Below are 22,437 nucleotides of genomic sequence, written 5' to 3'. Positions count from 1 at the left end.
CTTAAAGAATCCAAACCAATTGAGTTATTACAAAGTTTTTAACAACTTTTGTTCAGCACAGTGTCACAAGTCATGTATTAAAGTTTGAAGGTGAGACGTTAACGCCCTAGGAGGAGACAGCGCAAAGTTGTACTTTCATGTGCATTTTGTGGACTTCCTGTTGGATTTAGGTCAGGGGTGTCGTCTTGTGATTTGTAGGTCTTGATGAAACGAATAACTGAGTTTTGGTTCCATGTCTGTGCAACATTCCTATGGGCCGTGGTGCCCCTTTTCAGATACCCAGGTGGCGCTGTGGAGCACATTTTGGCTCTTTTGGGGGTACATTTCTAAATTTTATCAAATTTTTCACCAGACCTGATGTGGGAGCCAAATTTGGTGAGTTTCTGAATATGTTTAGGGGATCGAATTGAAGTCTAAAGTGGTGGAATAATAAGAACGAAAAAGAAAGAAAGAAAGAAAGAAAGAATAGGGTCTTCGGGGCTCAGGCCCTTATGAATTGATTAATATTCAGGTTCCAGTGATGGGCTGAGGTGGGCAGTGCATAAGATCCAAACATCCACGGAGGAGGTCATGTGATCTGATGACTGGTTTGTCGGTTTGTTAGCAGGATGACTCCAAAAGTGGTGGATGGATTTTGATTAACTTGGGAAGGATGATTGAATTTATGTTAATCCAAAACTGTATATAGATCTGAAGACCTCATATATCCTTGGTGGAGGTGTTCACTTTCCAAGTACCCTAATTTTTTTTTGCTATTTGGCAGGACATTTTAAAATTATTGGCCAGATTTTTATAGAATTCTGTAGGGAGACTGGAAATATTACAAGGAGAAAGTGATGAACTTTTACAGGCGATCTTGAAGATCCAGAACACGAGCTGCATTTTTGCACCTTGACAGAGATATACAGAGGGTATACTTAGCATGTTTGAAAGGATGAGAATATCATGGGCAATTCAACAGACTGGACAATGAGTAAACATGTAATTAATATTATTATTATTAGTAGTATATTATTAGTATTAGTAATAAAATTGCAGCCCACTCTTTTCTAGCACTCACTTTTCTCTGCTTTATTTGACAAAAATTGACCTTCATCAGTATATAAATAACAGAAAAGTTAATGTGGTGGGTCTGCGTTAAACACCACAAAAATATAATTGGTTTATTGAACGAATATCATTTATCTACGACAAATACAAGAAAAAGGTAATATTTCAATCCCACATTGGCCAATAAACATATTTAACAGCAAACATCCATCCATTGTCTACTGTTCATCCTGTTAAGCGTTGCGGGGGCCTGGAGCCTATCCCAGCAGGTTTCAGGCGAGAGGCGGGGTTCACCAGTTCATTGCAGGGCCAACACATATAAAGAGACAAACATTCACACTCACAGCCACGCGATCAGCTGAGTCCCCTCTTGAATGTCTTTGGACTGTGGTAGCGGGAAAGAACCCACGCAGACACAGGGAGAACATGCAGACTCCAAACAGAAAGATCCCATGCCGGCGCCGGGGCTCGACCCCGGAACCTTCTTGCTGTGAGAAGACAGTGTGTGTGTATATATATATATATATATATATATATATATATATATATATATATATATATATATATATATATATATATATATATATATATATATACACATATGTGTATGTGCATATGTGTGTGTGTACTTTACAGAAGTTTAGTGCATTATTCTTTATTTTTAAAAATGGGAAACTTGCTCTGCTGACTTGTAATCGAATTGTCGTATTGAATTACCTTAAGTGCAGGTGTTTTCCCTAAATTTAAAGTAGATCAAATGCACCCCCACCCCCACAAAAGCCACACATCTGAACTGACTTTACTGAATTAATGTAAAGTAAGAGCTTACATTAATAAAAACACGTCCACAGACCCACATGTAAACCTGGACCGCAGAAGGAATATAATTGGAACACGACCGCCGCCTGCTGGATCTTTGGTCCAGGTGCAACATATTTTGATCTGAGAAGCTGCAGATGTAAGAGAATAATTTGGGTCAGACAATATTTATATGTGGCTTATGTAAATTGGGTTTTTTTTATGACTGTGATTGGTTCAGTGTATCTGTCAGAAAATGAACAAACAATGAATGGAATACGGAGCCAAGCTCAAACATCATCTTTAAGCCGTTTCGACACGGAGTGACACGGACGTGGGGTTATTTATGTCACACAGAATGAAAATCCTTCAAGAAGCATCTTGATGTTGAGCCGTTCTGCCGCTAGATGGAGAAGTGCAAGAAGTCTCTCAGCACCAGAACTGAAAGTGATCCCAATTTTAGGCTGCACTTTGATCGCCCTGAAGCAGATGGACAGCCTTGTTAATTGAATATCATATAATAAGAAGTCTGATGGTCTGAGGAGTCACCAGGCCCACATTTGGACAGGAGGGTCCATATCTCAACCACAACCAGGGCCCCTTTTTTTTTTATCTCCACCAGGCAGGGAGGCGTATCCTTCCCCCTCTGCTTTCCACATACCACTCTGACTCTCTCTCACCCGTACACTAACTACATTACAACCTGCTCCAGACGACGCCCCATTTACCCACGAGATTACCCCGCTAGCCGAGGCACAGCAAGTCCGTCTTTGCGTCGTTTTCACTCGGGAAGAAACCATTATCATTGTCGGGCTGGTGCGCGCAGAGCTGCCCGCGGCATCACCTCACCATTAACAGAAGGGGTGCCAGCCAGAAGACGAAGAAGAAGAAGAAGAGGAGGAGGAGGAGGAAAAAGAGATAGTCCCCTCACAAATAAACGCCCAGTTTGGAAGACGTCTGCGGCGGGAAGGGATCTGCAAGTAAGTCGTGATTTACAGTGTTTTTGCTTTTTGGGTTGACCTGCTTTTTGTGTGCGTACAGCGGTGCAATATTTACGCTACCAGCCCGGCAGCATCCTCTCACGCGGACAACGGTGTTGACAATCATAAAAAAAAGATCATAATAATAAAATCTCTCATCCCGCCGTGTTAGTGAATTATTGTAAACAAATGAGTGTACAACTCCAATTCACAAGAGGTGCGGCGTCCTGCATGGCGCGCACATGCAAATTTAAAATAACAAGTCGAACGCTGGTTTTGGTGGCGATTTAAGAAAATAAGCATAATTTCTATGACATGCCTTCATGGAGGCCCGCTTGTACTCTGTAGCCACAGTCAGGCCGACAGGTGTAACGGGACAACATGTCTCTGATGATCTATCATGTCATATCGATCTGTTTTCAGGAGGGTTTTCAAGATGAGGGTTTGTGTTGTTTTTCTCCTCGACGGTGAATTTGCAGTGGCGCCAGCAGTGCATGGTCGTCACTGCATGGGCGAGAGGAGAGATGCTGACTGGCTACAGGCTGTGGAGGAGAGTAACAGGATATTGTGTATGTGTGTGTGTGTGTGTGTGTGCGCGCGCGCTGTGTTGTGATGTGAGCAGTCTGCTCCAACATGGCGCGCATGAGCTGATAAACCTTGGCCATTACATACTCCTGTCTGGAATTTTTACTCTCTGGACTAAGCAGTTAGGTCGAGCCTAGTAGAGAATCAAACAGTGTGTGTGTGTGTGTGTGTGTGTGTGTGTGTGTGTGTGTGTGTGTGTGTGTGTGTGTGTGTGTCCCTAACAAACTCCAGTTAATTTCAGCTGAGGTTGCCATTGGTGATGTAATATGGCTCCTCCAACATCACGTAGGCTTGTGTATGTTTTCTCTCTGTTCCTGTCTGTGAAAAGAACAATATCAACTCCAGTAGTTTTTGAAAGGTGTTTGATCGCAGCAGGTACAGCAGGAGGAAAAAGAGACGGAGTGTTTTTGTTTGGTCTTGTGTCTATTGTTTCTTTTCTCTGAACTTCACTGTTGTGGACAACATCTTTGTTGACAAGACTGGCGAGCAAGTGTGCAATGACAGCTAACTCAGCAAACATAACACACCCAATAAATTTCAGAAGGGGAATCAGTGTGTATCCTTGAAGAAGACAAAGAGGGCACTGACTCTTTTGTTTACATGGCGAGAGAGCTGGAGTGACACTGGTCTGATTCTTGGACTTGCTGAGAAAAGCAGCCCTCTAAAATGTGATGCACATTACAGCCTCGGCAGATTTGTACGGAGGCATCTCATGTCTGACCTTTAAATTTTGGGTGTGAATGAGCTCATATCGGTAAAAGAGGTGACGTTTAAAAGGAGGTAAGTCCTAACACGGCATGTCTCAAGATGAATAAAATGAATAATGTGCTCTGATGTAATGACTCAGTGGAAAAATGTTTTTCACTGGCAACATCAGCTGCTACTGTGTAAGTAACGGCGTGTCCAAAAGATGAATAAAAAAAACTGTGTAACGGTTTTACTAACGCTTGCTTGGATTTGATACGATTGCATCATCGTTGTATGACCTGCCTCAGGTTAAACTCGTATATGCAGAACAAATACATCCAGAGAATGAAATGATAGAACTTAGTTTTTTCTCGTATTCTCTGACAGTCACTCTTCTTGACGACAGCCTTGATACTGGACACATCAACAGGGACTTTCCTATGTAAAATATCGCCAAATTGCTGACATTTTGCTTGTTCTGCCTGACTAATATTCCTTATCAATTGATTTCTCACCGCTCAAAAATAGCCTTCCTGTAGAGGCTACTGTTTTATAATGACAAAAACGAAATGCTGCTTTCAAGAGGAAGCATTGAGCTTAGAAGCTTGCAGCAAAGAGGTTGTGAACACCTCAAAAGAAGGACTTTACACAGTCAATACAGCCCCATTTGATGGCAACAGAAGAATGAATTTCCGATATATAATATTAATCAGTAAATAACTGTGAAGGGGTTACTAAAGTACCAGGGCTGCTACATGTGGCGTGTCGGATCAGACGCTTGACGGTACAGGTCCTGGGGCCAAAGGAAATCTAGCTTATATTTATTATATTCTATTATTTGCATGTTTTCAATGAACCTAGCAAAAAAAGGACGCTTTTTAAAAAAAAATCACAATAATGTGTTTCCTCGGTTATCGCAACATACACATATAGACGGTCCAGATCACTTAAACCAAAACACTGACTTAACCGATGAAAAATGTGGAAAAAGATATCAAAATAAGTGTTCAAAACAAAACAAAACTCATTTTGAAAGATTGAAAGTGTTAAAGAATTGCCGACAAACTTTATTCACAGAAAAGTAGAAGAATTACCAATATCCTAGTGAGATGTTAAGTCCAAGCTTCAACCATACTGCGTGTGTGTTTTTTCAGTCACAGTAGAGATGACCGTATATTTCCACTCGATCATCTTTTGCCTTCATGGTTCCCAATACTTACATTTCTGTGTGTTATTATTAGTATTTATTTATTTATTTAAGTTATGACTCAGTGTGTCTTTGTTTGCGTGTTGACGGCTCTCTCCTGGTCCTGTATCTGCTCTCGCCAGGTTTAGATGGTGGAAATGGGTTTGTAATCAGAGGTTCATTCATTCCTAACCTTGGAGTTTCAGTGAAATAAGAGAAGGAGTAACACTCCTACTTGATAGGGAGTGACCATCAGTCAGGTCTGAAGCTCTGATAAATCAGCAGAAAGTCAGACTGGCAACTTAGAAGAGCTTCCGGGAGTTTAAAGAATGAAGTCTCTGCCTAAAGAGACAGCACACTCGTCTAAGAGAGACTGCTGACGGGGGTTGATACTGTTTAGTATTGCAGTCTTATGATAATATCACAATATTGTGTCAATACGAGGATGCATCATCATTATTTTATCAAATAACTAAATTGGACATGCAACATTAGGGTTATGACTGTTGGGAATGACGTGTGCTGAGGCTGACTATCATTTTAGGGACATTTTTAGTTGAAAAAAGACAAATACAGACAATTACGTTATACTGCAATACATTTCTATGGCAATACTATCGTATTCTTCCAGTGCAACGTAAAAGCAAAAATACATTTTCATACTGACTTAGCTACATATTGACAATGGAAAAGGTGGAGTAAAAGAATCTTCGACATTACAAGTTAAAGAGAAAATGTATTTCTTCCACCACTGTTACATAACTACAATCTGCCAGCGTTTCAGTGATGAACTTGTGGCAACAACATCATTAGTAGAGGACAACAGAGATGTCATGGGTTCATATATTGCCCTGAGTCAGTAGCCCCAGAGTGACGGATATGTCTAATTACCCTCTCTGACCTTGCTATCATGAAGACACCATTTAGTTGTAGCAGTCGGATCAGTAAGCGAGCTGAGGAAAATGTCTAAAATGCAAAGCTATTACAGCTGCTGCTTTGTGCTCGAAGTTTGTATCGTGGGGTGAACGAGGAAGTGAACGCTTACTCAGCAAACATATGGAGCGATAAGGCACATCTGGGCTGATGATAGAGATGTGAGATGTGTTATTAGACAATGAAATGCAACCCACCTCGCCCTCTCGATGTTTTTTTTTCTCTTTCTATGAATCTCTGCCTCCTCTTTTCCTCCTGGGTAGTCACTTTGTCTTTTCTTTTTTTCTCTCTTTCTCTCATTGCATCCCCCACTCCTTACTGCCTTGTCATGGTAGATAAGGCTAGAGAGGATTTGGGTTTGGTTTTTTTTCGCTCCCTCTTCTCAACAGATAGTCTGTCTTCTGATAAACTGTCATTTTTAGCACCTAAGTCGTTTTAATCGCAGAGGGAAATGTGCTCGACACATGTTTGTGCATGCGCGCGTGTCTTCTCATACCCCACTCCTGAAACACGCGGACACCCACACACTCATATGATCGGTGTTGTTGCACAGATAATATCAAAAGCTCCATTGATGGAGAGGCAGAGAGGGATTTTGAACTGTGGATAACCTGAATTCAACACAAATACAAACATTCACATTTGGTTGAAGGAGGGGAAGGAGAATGAACACGAAGCTTGGCTCTCTTGTAAATGAAACACTATGATCACAGAAGAGAATGAAGAGATGCACAGAAACACTCAGCATAAACAATTTCCTGAGCCTCTTGAGAGCTTTAAGTGGGGATTGGGATCTTGCCATAAGGAAAAACACCTGTTTGCCCTAATGGTTCCTGCGTTAACGTGAAGAGGCTGGACCAATAAAGCAAGTTGGTCGGCTTCCTATGAGTTTAAGTAGAGATTGCTCATTGACCGAGAGTCTCAGAGAGCACACCGGGATACACTGAAGTGCAGAAATTGGTTCTCTTTAACCATAACAGCGACGCTATTAGCTGGTCGAGTTGATAATGCTGCTACAGTGATACTGCTAAGAACTAACTGACCTAAAAGGTGAATTACAGTCACTCACCTTTGTCTGCCTGCCCTCCCCATAATAAGAAAATAAGTCCGAAATGCAAGTAGTGAAAATAAAAATTTACATTTAAGTGACAGATGCCATGTAGTAGCGATAGTGACCACACAAAAGTAGGAGGTCTTATGAGATCAATGAAAGGGAAGAATATCCGTATACAGAGTAAGAGGAAGTGAAGTGGCAGCTGCAGTGTAGGAGAGTCATCTTGAAAACCACTGAGTGGAGAAAGTAGTTTGACAGTGGCAGCTGCCTCAATCATATTGTGGGATATGAACGTGTTTGAATAGCTGCTATACGCACATTATAATACTTGGGGTTACAAATTGTTCTTAGCGTAGCATTTTAAAGGGCAGTTCATTTGATATTTAAAGGTGTATGGCCCTTTAAAGCTTGACCAAATGAACCTGGGGGGACTGCAGATGGTGTGTTCCTATGCTCCCACTGCACGTTAACTCTTTTATTTGTAGATTATCAAAATTCAACCAGTATTTTTTATCTTTTTACTTATTAACTGATGAACTTTTGAAGGTGGAGTGTGCTTTTCTTGACTTGACAGAGGATGATGGCGAAGGGGAAGGAGATTTTAAATCATTGTGACGACTACAGTAGAAGTTTTGAGGGGTTTGTATGGGATGTGTTGAGCTTCATGAGTGGGGACATTCTAAACCTGCACTGCTCCGAACCAAAGCTGCACAGAAGAAGACACACAGGAGGAAACATCTGCATTATCACACCCATGAAGACCCCAGGGATGTACTTGAGAGACAAATAACCAGGGATCTGCAGATGAGATGTGCTGGCTAGCCTGCTGCCTTTGGCATGCTATCTTATTAAACTGCCTATTCATTGGCAGGGCGATGTGTGTCTGGGAGTTTTTGTGCCTAAACCCTTCACTTGGCTAAAAATGCAGTCTATCATTCCTGCAAGGTTTTTTTTTTATAACTTCTTTAATCTCAGTACAGACTTTTCTGTGATATTGTTGTAACCAACTAAGAAATATGTGGTGATTTAGCCTCACGTTTTATTGAAATGATACATGTAAGCAATCGTAATATTTTTTAAGACCTCACTCAAGGGAAGCAACATAAAACCAATAATCAAAAAGAAAACCATTGCAGTAAGTTCAAGTTGGGGATATGGTTCTTTCTGGGACCTCCCCGCCCATCAGTGTGCGTGCGTGCATGGAGAGTCAAAATCAAGGAGAGCAGCAGCAGCGGCAGCAAAGACTGATGAGTTGCAAGACAGCATGCAGAGGAAGCCTGAAGTTTGGTTGAACCGAGGCACCTTTAATGAAATTTGCCGATAGAGTGACTTAAAGGGAATCAACGGAGGCAAGTGAATGCTTGGAAGAAGATAACTGGGTCGCCAGCTGAAGTGAGCAAGCTTGGACCAGCTGATTGTCAGCTGATACAGCAGGGATGTGAACTGAGCTTGACTTTGTGGAGTGCCTGAACTCACACTATGCTCCATTTATGACAGAAGAAGGATCATCAAGCTCCATTATGTACCAACAAAAGTAAAACACAGACCAAAACAGGACAGAAAAGGCCACTTGAAAAAGTCAAGAGTATTACCACTTAGACGTAAAACTTATTGTGTTCTTCTAAAAGAAGTCTTAAGAATCCACAACCCTTTCTTTAAAGCCTCTAGACAGAAAGGTATAGAACATGTGAGTGAATGTTCTCAACCAAACACTACCATGGCTTAGTCTCCAGGAAGTTATACTAAAGCTTACTTACACACAATCAAGATAAGCCTGTATAAGAGTTTAGCCAGTACTGATCATTTCAGGACCACAGTGGCGAGCTGCTCACAGGAAATCACAACCGCTTGGCTGAGTAAAAGCCCGCTGGTGCCAAATTCAGTCCACTGGTTTGGAAGCCTGGCTGATATATACCCGTCAATATGTAATTTTGAGACTCGTGTCAGACATTCACAGTGTTGTATTGATTTGTTCATATGAACAGTGACAGAATTTGTCTGAGAATATAGAGAACTCTGGCTGGCTGGTTTCTCACCTCTGCACCAGTGGCCGGTCATGGCGTGAAGTGGGTTTCAGTGTCTCATTGTGGGTTTTGGAAAGTTACTGAACTCGTCATACACATCCACTGTAATCTCACTTCATGAAGGTGTGTCAGAGGTTTCGATCATCCAGCAGCCTAATCCTCATCGTGGCTCTACCAAATGTTTTTGGATGATCAAACAGCATCAGAAACCTAATACTTTCTGACACAATAGGAAATTATGACCGGAGAAAAGTAGGAAATCAGATAATAGTGATACATGGTGATAAAGTCCATGTAGAGAGGCTGGCGGAGGCAGTGAGTGGCTCCGCTGTTACGTTCACGTTTTTACTCGTGAGTCATTTCAGAACCCATCGGCTACATCTGATGACTGAGCCTTTGGGAACTGGGGCAAATATTTCGGGGTTATCCGATCCAAGACTTCCTTGTTCTATCCACTGCTCATTGGTAACAGTCTCCACAGCAGCTTTGGACATTTGCATGAAGTTAAAAGATGACAACTATGACTGGATTGTTTGCAAAATAGCCCGTTTACTATCAGTTAACATTTCACAACCACCACAATGGCTTTGTTTGATCATCAGACTACAGCTGATTTACCAACCACAACCATGTGTTTTGCCTGAACTTTTTTTTGTGAATGCAACTGAGGCCTGGTCAGTTGGTCAAAAGGGTACTAAAACAGATAACTAGATTACTAGTTTTGGAAGCCACAATATTTAGCGTGTCTCCTGCCACCAGCCATGCTGCTAGAGAATTGTTATGTACTGTATCATATTAGAGGGCTGGAACAAAGGATGGACTTACTATATATGGCCATTTTTGTTTTAAGGACCCATTGAAAAATTGGGCAAGGTCGACCCTTCTCTGAATGTTGGAGATCTTTTCACGGCATGAACAAACAAAAGCATTTACAGGATATTGGCCTGAAAGAGCTGGGCAATAATTGTGTATTGATTTCAAATGAGATTGAGATCCATTATAATCAAGATTATTATGATTATAATTTTGGCCACAGCTAGGGTTGGGCAATTAACCAAAAATCCGAGTCATTATTATGTTCCCTGATGTTTTTCCTATTAAGATGAGTGGTAGACGGGTTACTGAGGAGGCATGCACACGCTCCACTGAAAATGAGGAGAGTGGAAAATATGCTTGAAATAATGTTCATTAATTGTATCATGATGCTGTTTACTTCTAGTCATATGCCCCAGCTTTAGCCCTCAAGCATGGTCATCATTAGCTGGTGTCAATAGCCTTTTAAAGTATTCTTTAACATTTAACACCCTATAAAATTGCTGTTTATTACCATTTTGCTTCACATTGACTCAAGATGTCTCACCCAGGTTTTCTTGCTTCTCTGCATCATGTCTCAGCTTGTGTGTGTGTGTGTGTGTGCGCGCGTGTGTGTGTGTGTGTGTGTGTGTGTGTGTGTGTGTGTGTGTGTGTGTGTGTGTGTGTGTGTTCTTGTACTTGCTACATATTGAGGACTAGAATACGTATTTAACCAACAGAGTGAGGGCATTTTTGGAAAGTGAGGACATTTTGAAGATGTAAGGACCGGCAATGTCAAGACTTGGTTGTAGGGTCGAGGTTACAATTAGGTTCTGGTTGGGGTTAGGGTCAAGGTTAGGGTCAGGCAGTCAGTTGAGATGGTTAGTTTTAGGGTGAGGGGCTAGGGAATGTATTACGTCAATGAAAGTCCTCACAAAGATATACGTACAAGGATGTGTGTGTGTGTGTGTGTGTGTGTGTGTGTGTGTGTGTGTGTGTGTGTGTGTGTGTGTGTGTGTGTATTATTTGGCCTTTTGACATGGATACAGCATTTTGCTGTCTTCTGTACTTACTGACTGAGCTGTTATTTATGGGCAACCTCTAAGGGAAAGGAGTTTTTACCCTTTGACCCCTGAAATACTAACACATGACCTCAGCGGACTTCCTCTGGTTTTTATTGGCACCGTAGTGTTTAGGTTTGGCACAATTTGTGTTGTGCTTCAGATAGAAGGATGTGGACCTGCATGCATTGTGGGAGACAAGCACTGGTGTGCATACTAGCTTGAGACAGACAAGTGTGTGTGTGTGTGTATGTGTGTGTGTGTGTGTGTGTGTGTGTGGGGGGGGGGGGGGTATTGTTGTGTTTGTGCTTTTTTGGCCTGAAGGAAGGAAGCCATGGAAGTGAGGAGCAGAGAAAAGGAGAGAGAAGTGCCACTCCAACAAGGAGAGTGTGAAGGGATTTCAGATGAGTTTCCTCTTCTAGACTCTAGTCTCGTTTTCTGATGCCGGGTCAGGGTCGTTGAGGTCAGGGTCTTTATTCTTTTTGAGTTGGAAAAGTGTTTGTGCCAGACTTAAATTGTGTGTGTGTGTGTGTGTGTGTGTGTGTGTGTGTGTGTGTGTGTGTGTGTGTGTGTATGCATGGGATTATCCATTCATAAATAGCAAATATTTACTCTCCTGTTAATCTCTGCAGAAATAAGAGGATATAATACAGTAATAGTTCTGATGAGGGCGGCACGGTGGTGCAGTGGTCAGCACTGTCGCCTCACAGCAAGAAGGTTCTGAGTTCGAGCCCCAACTTGGGCACGGGGTCTTTCTGTGTGGAGTCTCCATGTTCTCCCTGTTCCTGTGTGGGTTCTCTCAGGTACTCCAGCTTCCTCTCACAGTCCAAAGACATCAAGAGGGGACAAGTCTGATTGATACTCTAAATTCACCGTAGGTGTGACTGTGAGTGTGAATGGTTGTCTGTCTATATGTGTTGGCCCTGCGATGGACTGGCAACCCATCCAGGGTGAAGCCCGCCTCTCACCTGAAGACTGCTGGGATAGGCTCCACCCCCCTGTGACCCCTAACAGGATAAGAGGAAGAAAATGGATGGATTACGAATGTGATTTGGCCTTGTGTCTTTTTTTCTAATTTGCTGTCTCATTTCTAGACAATAATTTATGGTGATGGTGATTGGTATTACAATACGTTATTGTTTTAATGTAGAATGAGGCAGTGTCACATTAACATGAGTGTCATGTCTCCTTTTGCTTGTTTGTCTCCACAACAAACTTGTCACTGTCTGATTTGTCTCTAATTGGCCAGCATTTGAAGCATGTGGTTGTCTTTCAGTATTAAAATCACTTGAGCTCTCCACTTGACTGATTCCACTGTGCTAATAAAATGTTGCGCTTTCTTGTCTCATTAAAGGACATTCCACATGGTACCGCTGTAAGATTTACTACGGAATGGTGCACGGCTAAATCAGTGCAAGTGTAGGAAGCAGGATGTGAATCTATCAGTAAATTGTACTGTCCAATTCCAGAGTTGTTTTTTCTTTGTGTCGTTTGTTTAAAATAATCCTAGATTAGTTGTTGTAATCTGCAACTCCAAACTGACAGAGAGACATATAGATGGATGTCCCTTCGCTGTGCTGGAGTCACATGGTGTGCCTCATGTAAGATCAGCACATCATTGCTGAGCTACCCCCCCCCCCACACACACACACACACACACACACACACAGGACTGTGACGCATGAATAGTGAATGCATTGTTTCTCGACCAACAAAAAAAACAGCTTCATTATCACATATATCGCTCTTCCTGTAGAGGGGTCAAAGGGGGCTGGAGCCAATCTTAGCTGACATCAGGGGAGAGTTGACCCTCAACAGGTGGCTGTCTATCAAAAAGTGAACCCATTCATACCTCAGGACAATTTAGAGGTTGAAAAAACTGAAAATTTTTGCTCCTAACAAGAATTGTTTTTTCAGTCCTCGTACAATACTGATACCCGGGTTCTTAGATATCAGCTGATACATAGTAATGAGCTAATGTGTTTTAGTCTTTAACTTTATGGCTGATTCCAAAAATGTTGATTTATAGCGTTAGTCCAAACTATAGATTTTAAATAGATGTTAGCACATTAGTCCAATTTGAAACATACAAAGTAGATCTTTTCAAAGTTCGAATAAAATCCCAAATGAGTCCGGTTGGGGGATCAATTTACGTGTTACACATTCTACACATGTGACTGCAGTATTCAACCTGGAACAGCGCAGAGTCAAGTAGGCCTCATGATAGTGGATGAGAGGGTGAAAATAGTGCATTTTTGGAGAGACATAAGAGAATAGTACTTGTCCTTTTTTTGTTAAACGTTTTCAAATTGAAGTCTGCTGTTCATCAGGAATGCCACTTGCTAACTTGATTGGTATGTGATGAAAAAGACCAACTGGAAGAAATCTGATTGCACACGCCTCCTGCTATTCCAGAGATGTATTTCCCCCAATAAATCAATTCCTTGATCCTTGTATACTGTATAACTACGGCTTGATCTCACCCACTGAGAGTGTGGAAGAGATTTGGATCTGGGATTTGGGAGGCAATGCCTATGGGTCAGCATGATATCCCTATACAGGGACGCTCTGAAGGATTATTACTCATTTGGCTCCATAAGCATTAAGGTAATCTGTTGTGTGACATTTCAGTGTTGGTTCTAAGAGTGTAAAGTGACTGCTGATGTCAGAGGAACATGATCACAATGCTATTAGAAGAGGATGCTGGGGCTCTATGCAGACCGTTAATGTGTTCCTGGAAACGTTGCAGGAGCAACAGGGAATAGTGCTAGTCATTAGTATGTTTCCCTGACTCCATTCACCTGCATCGACGTATTGACAAAATATCCATAGTTTTAGTGTGTTGTTGGTATAGGACCACTTCCTCTCTCTGAGAACTCAAATTTTTTTTTTTTGAATCTATATTTATCTGTGTCAATTTGTCTCTTTTTTAACAATGCCCTGCCTCCCTGGATGTCTTCCTTTCTGACATAAATGTAATTACTGTTCTAAGTATGCTGCGAAGATGTCTGCCTGCAGCATGTGTCTGCTTTCCTTTCTCTGCGTTTGTCCATAATTTATGAGAGAGGCAGCAGGACAAAGGCCTCCAATGTTACCGCAAATTGCATGGATATATTTTTTCTTATCTTCATTGGGGAAAGCTATCATTAAAAGTCAGGTTCAAAGGCCATCGAATGTTTTGTGAAATTGTTAGAAATGTTACAGCTGTTATATTTTCACGTCACCTGTTGTCCATCTGTCTGCCAGTAGGATTTTGCCAAAAATACCAAATCTTTTCTAATGAACATCATTATCGATCTCACCAAAAAAAAAAACCCAAAAAACATGAAATGATCACGTCTTCTTGACACATGTCGTGTAAAATGATCAGTCAAAGGTATTTAAAAAAAAATAATACTGATCCCTAATTAATGCCAGTTTGTTGACCCAGGAATACATATTTTACAGTGTTTAAGTTATGTCAAGATTTGCCGGCATGGCTTAGATGTAGAGCGGCCGTCTAACAGCTGAAGGGTTGCTGGTTCGATCCTCACTTCCCCCCGGTGACCATGTCGGCTCTCCTGACTGGTGACCCATCCAGGGTGTACCCCACCTCTCACCCAATGTCAGCTGGGATAGACACTCGCACCCCCCCCCCCCCCACACACACACACACACACACACCTCCCACCCATGACCCTTAACAAAATAAGCAGGATAGACAATGGATGTAAAACGACACTTTTTTCATCAAAAATTTATTGGGTGCTGGATTTTTTATGAATTTAAATGAATTGTCTATGATACAATTAGGTGTACGGTGTCATAGAATTCATAAAACATTGGATTCAAGAGGTTCTCGACAGAAATTTCCAGTCTGAAGAGGATCCTGTTGCACATGTATTTTGACGCGAGCATACTGGGACATTTTGTGTGAGCAAATAGGGATTTATGTTCAGTTCTATTCAACATTTTGCAGTACAGTAATGTGATCTGGTCAAATCCAGTTTCTGTAGAGTGTCTGACTGTGACAGCTGATCAGTGGGTGCGGCCCACCTCATCTCGCAGTGACGTTTCCTAGGTCAGGAGGACAGTCAGTCATCCAATAACAGCAGAGTCGTGCTGTTGTTTCAAGGAGTCCTTCATACCAAAGTGATCCAGATGAGTAACCAGATGCACAGTCAGCAAACTCTGATGCTTTTACTGTAACCTGAAGGTTATGATGGAGGTTTAGAGAGGAAATAGTGTACAACACTTCCACCAACATAAGTAAACGAGGTGTATTTATTTTTATATATGGCAGGGCTGGCTTTTCTCAATGCATCTTCCGACGTATTCATTCCTGTATTAGTTGGATCCGAGAAAAAAGGAAAAAAAATGTGATAGAATGCATCAGTCCTGTGTGTGTGAGGAGTTATGTGTGTGTACTTGGGGGTTGATCAGATGATTATGGTTTTACTTTTCCCAAGGGTCTCCATGTGATCATGATGTGACTTGTTAAGAGAGCAGAAAGGACGTTTGTATGCAGCTGAGAACTTGTGCTGGAAAAGCAGAAAAGTGCTCATAACCCCAGAACGCTACAGAGAGCAGCTTAAAGAGGGTTTAGTTATATCAGTGATTGGACGGTGAGCTTAAAAGCGCATGCTTCGATCTGTTTTGAGAGGACTCAATGTTTTTTGAACTGCATGCCTTCACGTGGGAAATAAAACTTCATGTTATCATACCTCCCCGAAGCTTGATAGCGCCAGGGGCAAAATTTGTGGGACGCAACATATTGATGTGCTTGCAACAATCTAAGCTTTGTGAACAATAATTTGGAAACTGATGCAAGAAAATTCCAACTGTGACGGTGTGGGCTCTGGCCAGTCATCTGGAGAAGTGACACAATCAAATTTCAACACATTTGACTGGAGAGTGGTGGGGAATTACACAGAGTTGTTTTGCCATATCCTTTAGAACAGAGCGGATATCTGCTCCTGATACTTTATTGACTGTGAAGCAATCATGATTGGTATATTCTGGCGATGATGGAGGAGAACACAACATCCCCCCGTGGTCTAAATTAGGATTTCAAGATAAAGACCTTGTTGTAATTTTTTTTTTAGCATCCCAGTATGCTGGTAGCAAAAAAAAACCCCAAAACAAAACACAATTGTTTCCTGTATGATGCTAAGCATGATGTTCTTGTTGTTGGATTTTTAAATGCTTTCACATATATATTAATACATGATTTCTTGAAATTTTTGCTCTAAGAGGTTCGGTTCTGGCTTCCAGTAAGTAAAAAAAGAAAAAAAACCTGAAATGTTTTATGCTGCTTTTAATGCTTATATGGATTATTAATTATGTGTATGCGCACTAGTTGTATGATTAAATGGTTCATTGAACGAGAGCCTACTCCAGTGATTCCAGTATGATGTAATTAATTGAGTCATTGCCTATATATACCCTGTTACCAGTCATGCGAATCATCTGCCTGAGGAAAACTCTGTTTAAATATTGCTTCATAGTCAATAAAGTATTGGGATGTAAAATCCACTGTGTGGATATCCATTCTCTTCATTCCTCACATGTACTTTTATCCTGCACCTGGACTAAAAATAGATAAGAATGTGCTACCAACTCTACTGTGCGTCATGTCTTTTTGGAAGTGTTTTCTTTGGACCAACTTAGAAAAATACAAATTCCATTTCTCAGGTCTGGAAGAGCCACGCTGCTGTTCAGATGTTGTGCTCGCTGCAGCACCACCAAACTTTCACAAACAAATAGAATCGGGGTTTGAACCAGAAGCTGCCTGAAACTCTGATCAATAGTAGATGGCAGTTTCTTTTCTGGAAATGGAGCAATTGAATTTGACACCAAGTCAGAGAATTCATATTGAGAAGGTGTCTCTAATTTTGGGACAAGTTGCTTGTCACATTCTAGAGGGACCTCAGCAGAGAAACAGTTACATTCATGTTAAGGTAAAGTAGGACTTAAAACTTCGACTAAAAAAAAAAAGAATGTTTTTTAAAGGAAAAGATTAATTACAGGACACGCAGTGTATTTTGTGTAAAGCATCCAAAGATAATTCCTAGAAAACGATCCCTTCTAACATTGACATTAAAATGTTCTTTTTCTTGTATCTATTGGCAGAAATCCCTCTCATAAAAAACATCCAGTTTCACTTTCTATGACTGTTTTTTTTTATGAAAGTTGACAGCAGCTGTGCTTGTAATAACTTTTTACTATCTAATATTGTTACTTAGTCCTGTCCCCTCTTAGTTGAGCAGTGTTTCCCCTCGGCCTTTACTCCTGTTTCCGTCCATCCTGGAGATGTTGTCTGGAATCTATTAGGGCAGGAATCTCCAGCAGCGCCCTGCAAGCACATTAGCATGCCTTCACTGACTCCTCCTGACAGGAAGGAGACACTGATTTAGTGCAAACAGACAGATATTTAACCTTCGTCACTAGGAAGCCTTTGGATGTTAAATGACCAGTGAGTGAATGCTACATTCAAGGAATGTTGTTGTCACTCTGATGTTTGATGATAGTGCTCATGTGTGGTGTGGCTACAAACCCCCACACACATACACACACACACACACACACACACACACACACACACACACGCACTCTTGCTTAACCTGTCCATCTGTCTCTCCATCAGGATGGCAGAGGTGTCACAAGAGGAGAGACTCCAGGTCATAGCTGTAAGTTGCCAGCACACACCCACACTTACACTTAGAAACTTACATGTTTTGTCTTGCTACACTTGTGACGACCCTCGCTGACACAGTCTGAACCCTGGAGCGGACATTTTGAGCAAATGAGGACATACAAAAATGTCCTCACAATACGGAAATGTCCTCAATACAATAGGTTCAAAATGATATCGGTCCTCTCAAAGCAATAGTAGCAATAGATAAGCACACACACTCACACGCGCATACACACACACACACACAGTCCATATCAGATCATTCCTGCTTGTCAGGATCTAACCGCCCGTCTTAATAGCTCAACCTTTTAGATCCCGTCTCCCTCACCCATTAGAGGACATCAAAAGCTAATGCAGTTTCTACAGCGTCTCTCTGTCTCTTTCTCTGTCCTTTCAAATGAACATTTTCTAGGTTCCTGACCAGGCTACTGATGTTTGCTTTTGTCATTTCATTAAACTCAAAATAATTACAGTCAGTTTTTCATTTGTACATTTAAAACATCCGTATCAGATCATCTCCATTCACATTCAGGATGCCATGTGTTTATTTATGCATTTATTTTCTCTGCCTGAAACAAATTATGATGCAATCAGCACTGCTATGAATACTTGGCCATTATTACTAATTAGAAAATGAGTGTCAGTACTGGTAAGAAACAATTAGCTGTTGCATTCAATAAGATGCTCAATTGAAAGTTAGCACAACTGTAAAGTGTAACTAATTGTTTCAGTCCATTTTGGATTTCATTTTCGATCCGCTAAAACTGGGACAAGGTGATTACAGTTTTTCATTTATTAATTTCTGAAACTGTATGAATGTAGGACTTTTTTCCGAGAGAATGTCTGACACATTAATTGGTATTAATTTTTTTATTAACACTGTGCACCTTTCATTATTTGATGTGTTGTGGCACCTCAGTGATATAAATCCGTATGAATAATAATACACATGTGGTAACAGGAGAAGAGGAAGAAGCAGACAGAGATTGAGAACAAGAGGAGGCAGCTGGATGACGACCGACGGCAACTTCAGCATCTTAAGGTACACGCACAGTCACACACACAAACACACACACACACGCACAGTCACTACTCGACATTCATGTACATATACATAGATATGTGTTTTTTTCTGAAACCCTACTTTTACAAGTGAGCTCTGGAGACTTCTTGATATATAACTGGACTATGGGTGTAACACCTAGAAAACAGTTCAGATATCTGACAACGCACAAAAAACACCAAAGAGCTTTTCAGTCCGTTTTGAATTTAACATGTAAAAAGGTTAAAACAAGCTACTGTTAACTTGCAGACTATGTTTTATACTCTTAGTGTTTTAGGGGGAAAAAAGAGATAGCCTTTAAATCTACTAAAACATAAATAAGATTCACCTTTTCTCTCAAAAATCAATATGTTTACGACATTGGCAAGTTAATTCTTGCAAACTCAAGGTCATGTTCAAATTCTGAGTGCCGATGAAAAACACACTGTCCTACCGCAACAGTAGCAAAGCAGTATTTCTTTATTTCAGTGATTCACTGGGATGTCTTTTCAGGCTATGAAGGTAGGAATTTATTGGATGAAGCTCGCCAAATTGAGCTGTCTCCCGTTTACTCCCTCCTGCTCCGTCTCCATGGAGGAATAAAACCTGCATGACATGCTGAACGTATAAAAAGCTCCTTTATCAAAAATCTTTGCATGAACAACAACAAAAAAAAGTTCTCTAATGTAATCATTGAACAGAATAATACAAATGTACACATTTAAATCCAAGTTACCCTCTTTTACTGCACGATGATGAGTTGAGTTACTGTTTTATTAGCATACACGCTTAAATCAATATCATCAATGTAGAATTCACTGAATTGTGAGTTATGTGTTTCACCCGTGGATGTGGGCGGAACCCTCTAAGGGCCCAGGAGTGTGTGGTCTCCAGAAAGATTGCCCTGGCATTAACAACGTCGTTTGCAGGCTTTGCTGCACTAAAATCTGCCAGTGGGCGAACACAGGTAGGTAGTGTGTAAATGGTCATAGTTTTATATTTATGTTGAACCAGCCCATAACCTTCTCCACTGCTGTATCTGACACAGCTCATAACAGAACAAAGTGTCAGTGCCTGGCTCACGTGTTCAGCAGATTGTGTTGAAATATCACCCTGGGCTCGCCCAGCTGGTGGGAGCTGGGCTATTATTCACTCCACTCAGAAATGCACAGTTCAGGTGAAGATTCATCACACATGAAGGCATGAGGGAGTGACTGGGCTGCACCAGCACTGCTAATACGTGTGGTGGTGAACTGCTGTGTGTCTCTGTCTATGGATGTAGACACAAAGTGTTCAGTGAAGGCAAAAGTAGGCTGGCTGAGATGAAACAGATTTGCAGAAGAAAGTCATTAGCCCTGAAAACTGACCGCTGTGTTACTTCTGCTTGGAGACACATGTTCAGCCTGTCGTTGTCACCGCTGCTGAAGCTTGAGATTCAGTCCAGTGGACGGGTCTGGACAGGAGGACAGTGACTGTTTGATGGCCTTGCATGCCACGGTGGGGGAGGAGAAAGGGGGCTCTATATCAGGTGCATGACGAGGTGCAGTGGCAGCCACAGCTGCTGGATGGTTCGTTTCATGGGCAGCACCTCTGTTGCTCTTACGCTCAAAATTCAAGTTGCGGCTTATGTGTCTCACTGCAATTCCAGTCACCAGGCTTCCTTTCAAACCCGTAGCACTCTGAAAATCTGGTCCAAATAATCCAGGAGGGCGAAAGGGGATCATCAAGCAGCTCCGGTTTGATCAGAGGAGGAAGCTGGCCTTGTGAAACCAGCTGTTGTGGACTGTCATGCCGCCATCACGGGCACAACCAGTGGCACGATGAGATGCGAGGCAGCTGTCATAGCTTCTCCGATGTCGGAGGCTAACTCTGGGAGAGAGGCATCGGCTAGAAGTCATGATGGAGACAGCAAAGGGCGGATGGTACAATGGTGTCAGTGTCCTGTCCACTGGTGGTAATGGTCAGCGGAGGGAGCATTCACGCCAGCCTGACCTCATCATCTTCTTTGTCTTCACATGTAGACTGCTGATGCTGAAGAAAAACGGGAGCAGAGCTCAGGTCACTGTGATTATACTATATCCTGCAGATGTGGAATCTGTGCAAGGGCGGGAAGAATAAAGCTAATAGCAACAGCTTGGAAAGGGTGCAGCCGTTATAAAATAGAACCATGTTATTCTGACTAATGCCAACTCCAGTTGTGGTCTGAATAAATCCTTTAGTTCCAGTTAGAGGTGATATTAGCTTGGCTGTATACACCTATTTTTATTACACAAGTTTTATTTCCTGTATTAACCTCAAGAAAGTCTGCCTTCCTTCGCCAATTTAGTTTTAAGAGAAAAAAGTTATGATCATGAATTATTTTATCATTGTCATTTTTTTTTATCACTATCAATTGCTGTATTTATAATCTGGTTTCCACAGGCAGACAAAAATCAATCACTATTATGTTCACACAGTCAATATTATAGGTTTGAGACCAAAAAGTCATTCAGTCCAATATTTTACTATAATCACCAGAGTGTGAGTAGGACAGAGACAGAACTCTTCCCCTACCTTTCAGCGACACTTTCCAAATGTTTGTATGTGCTTAGCAGCAGTCTGGGACACGTGTTTCCACTTCCACTTACTTGTTTCTACCTTCCAAAGTTGACGTGCGAGCATCGATTGTTATTTCCCTCATTTTACAGATTGACCTGCAGTCACATTCCCGCATGAACAATATGGTAACTGGATCAATTTATTCCACATGGCTATACTTCAATGGAAGTCTGTAAAGAGCAATGGGAGGCAGCTGGAAAATAGATGAATGTGGAAGGCAGGTGTGTAGCTAAATTTTTTACAGGACACACAAAAATGTGAAAGGTGTAATGGATTTCTCTTTGAACCTACTAGAAGATGTGTCATAAAAAACATGAACTGCTCTCTTTTTTATTTCAAAACAGCTTTTATTCCGCTGCAACTGCAGTTTCTGCTTCTTCTTGTTTTTGTCATCGCCACCTTCGCCTTGACACAAAATTCCATTATCCAACGCTGACAGACGGTAACTGAGCGTATTTGCACCCAGCACCTGTATTCTATGAGACATTCTCCTATAAAATGAACTCTTACACTGAAAGATGAAGGTATTACGAGTAAAAGTCTTGCTGAGTGTATCCTGAACTAAGTCACACCTCTCTTTAACCCTCATATGAACTTAAAACAACCTGACTGAAATAGTGCCAGTTTCTTCCTTTCTACGTGTGAACAGTTCCACACCCCACAACACTAAACTCAGCAATTCCTTTTAAATCTATCAGACCCACGTAGTGAGATACTCCCTAACTGCTGCTGTCACGGAATGTTCAGAGTGGACAGCAGATAACAGCGGCAGCTCCTCGACATGCTGTTTATACACACACACGCACACACACACGCACACTTTCAAATCTTCTTGCATGCGGACGCACACTCACTAGAACACAGCCAAGGCTTTTGTCAGCGTTACGTGTCAGCACGCACTATCAAAGCTATTTCAGCCCTGGACTCTTCAGTAGGTCACAGATAAGCGCAGACGCGTGTGTGTGTGTGTG

General features: G+C 41.6%; 1 protein-coding gene and 1 long non-coding RNA gene across 2 annotated transcripts in view; one reads left to right on the top strand and one right to left on the bottom strand.

Moving 5' to 3' along the window:
• The first annotated feature begins 2,283 nt into the window (after positions 1 to 2,283).
• palm1b (paralemmin 1b) overlaps positions 2,284 to 22,437 on the top strand; it is a 25,977-nt gene continuing 5,823 nt past the window's right edge. Inside the window, exons 1-3 of the mRNA XM_086183125.1 lie at positions 2,284 to 2,828; positions 17,776 to 17,818; positions 18,788 to 18,868. Of these exons, the coding sequence (XP_086039251.1) occupies positions 17,777 to 17,818; positions 18,788 to 18,868 (123 nt within the window). The 5' untranslated portion in view covers positions 2,284 to 2,828; position 17,776. The remainder of the gene's footprint in view (positions 2,829 to 17,775; positions 17,819 to 18,787; positions 18,869 to 22,437) is intronic.
• The window catches only part of LOC147246298 (uncharacterized), a 15,458-nt gene continuing 12,243 nt past the window's right edge, over positions 19,223 to 22,437 (bottom strand). Inside the window, exon 3 of the long non-coding RNA XR_015109841.1 lies at positions 19,223 to 20,899. This is a non-coding gene — a long non-coding RNA (uncharacterized LOC147246298). The remainder of the gene's footprint in view (positions 20,900 to 22,437) is intronic.

The sequence above is a fragment of the Aulostomus chinensis genome, chromosome 17 (assembly GCF_037954235.1).
Source record: "Aulostomus chinensis isolate RoL2024-O1b breed Wild chromosome 17, RoL_Achi_v1.0, whole genome shotgun sequence".
Lineage (NCBI taxonomy): Eukaryota > Metazoa > Chordata > Actinopteri > Syngnathiformes > Aulostomidae > Aulostomus > Aulostomus chinensis.
This window is presented reverse-complemented; position numbering and strand designations above follow the sequence as displayed.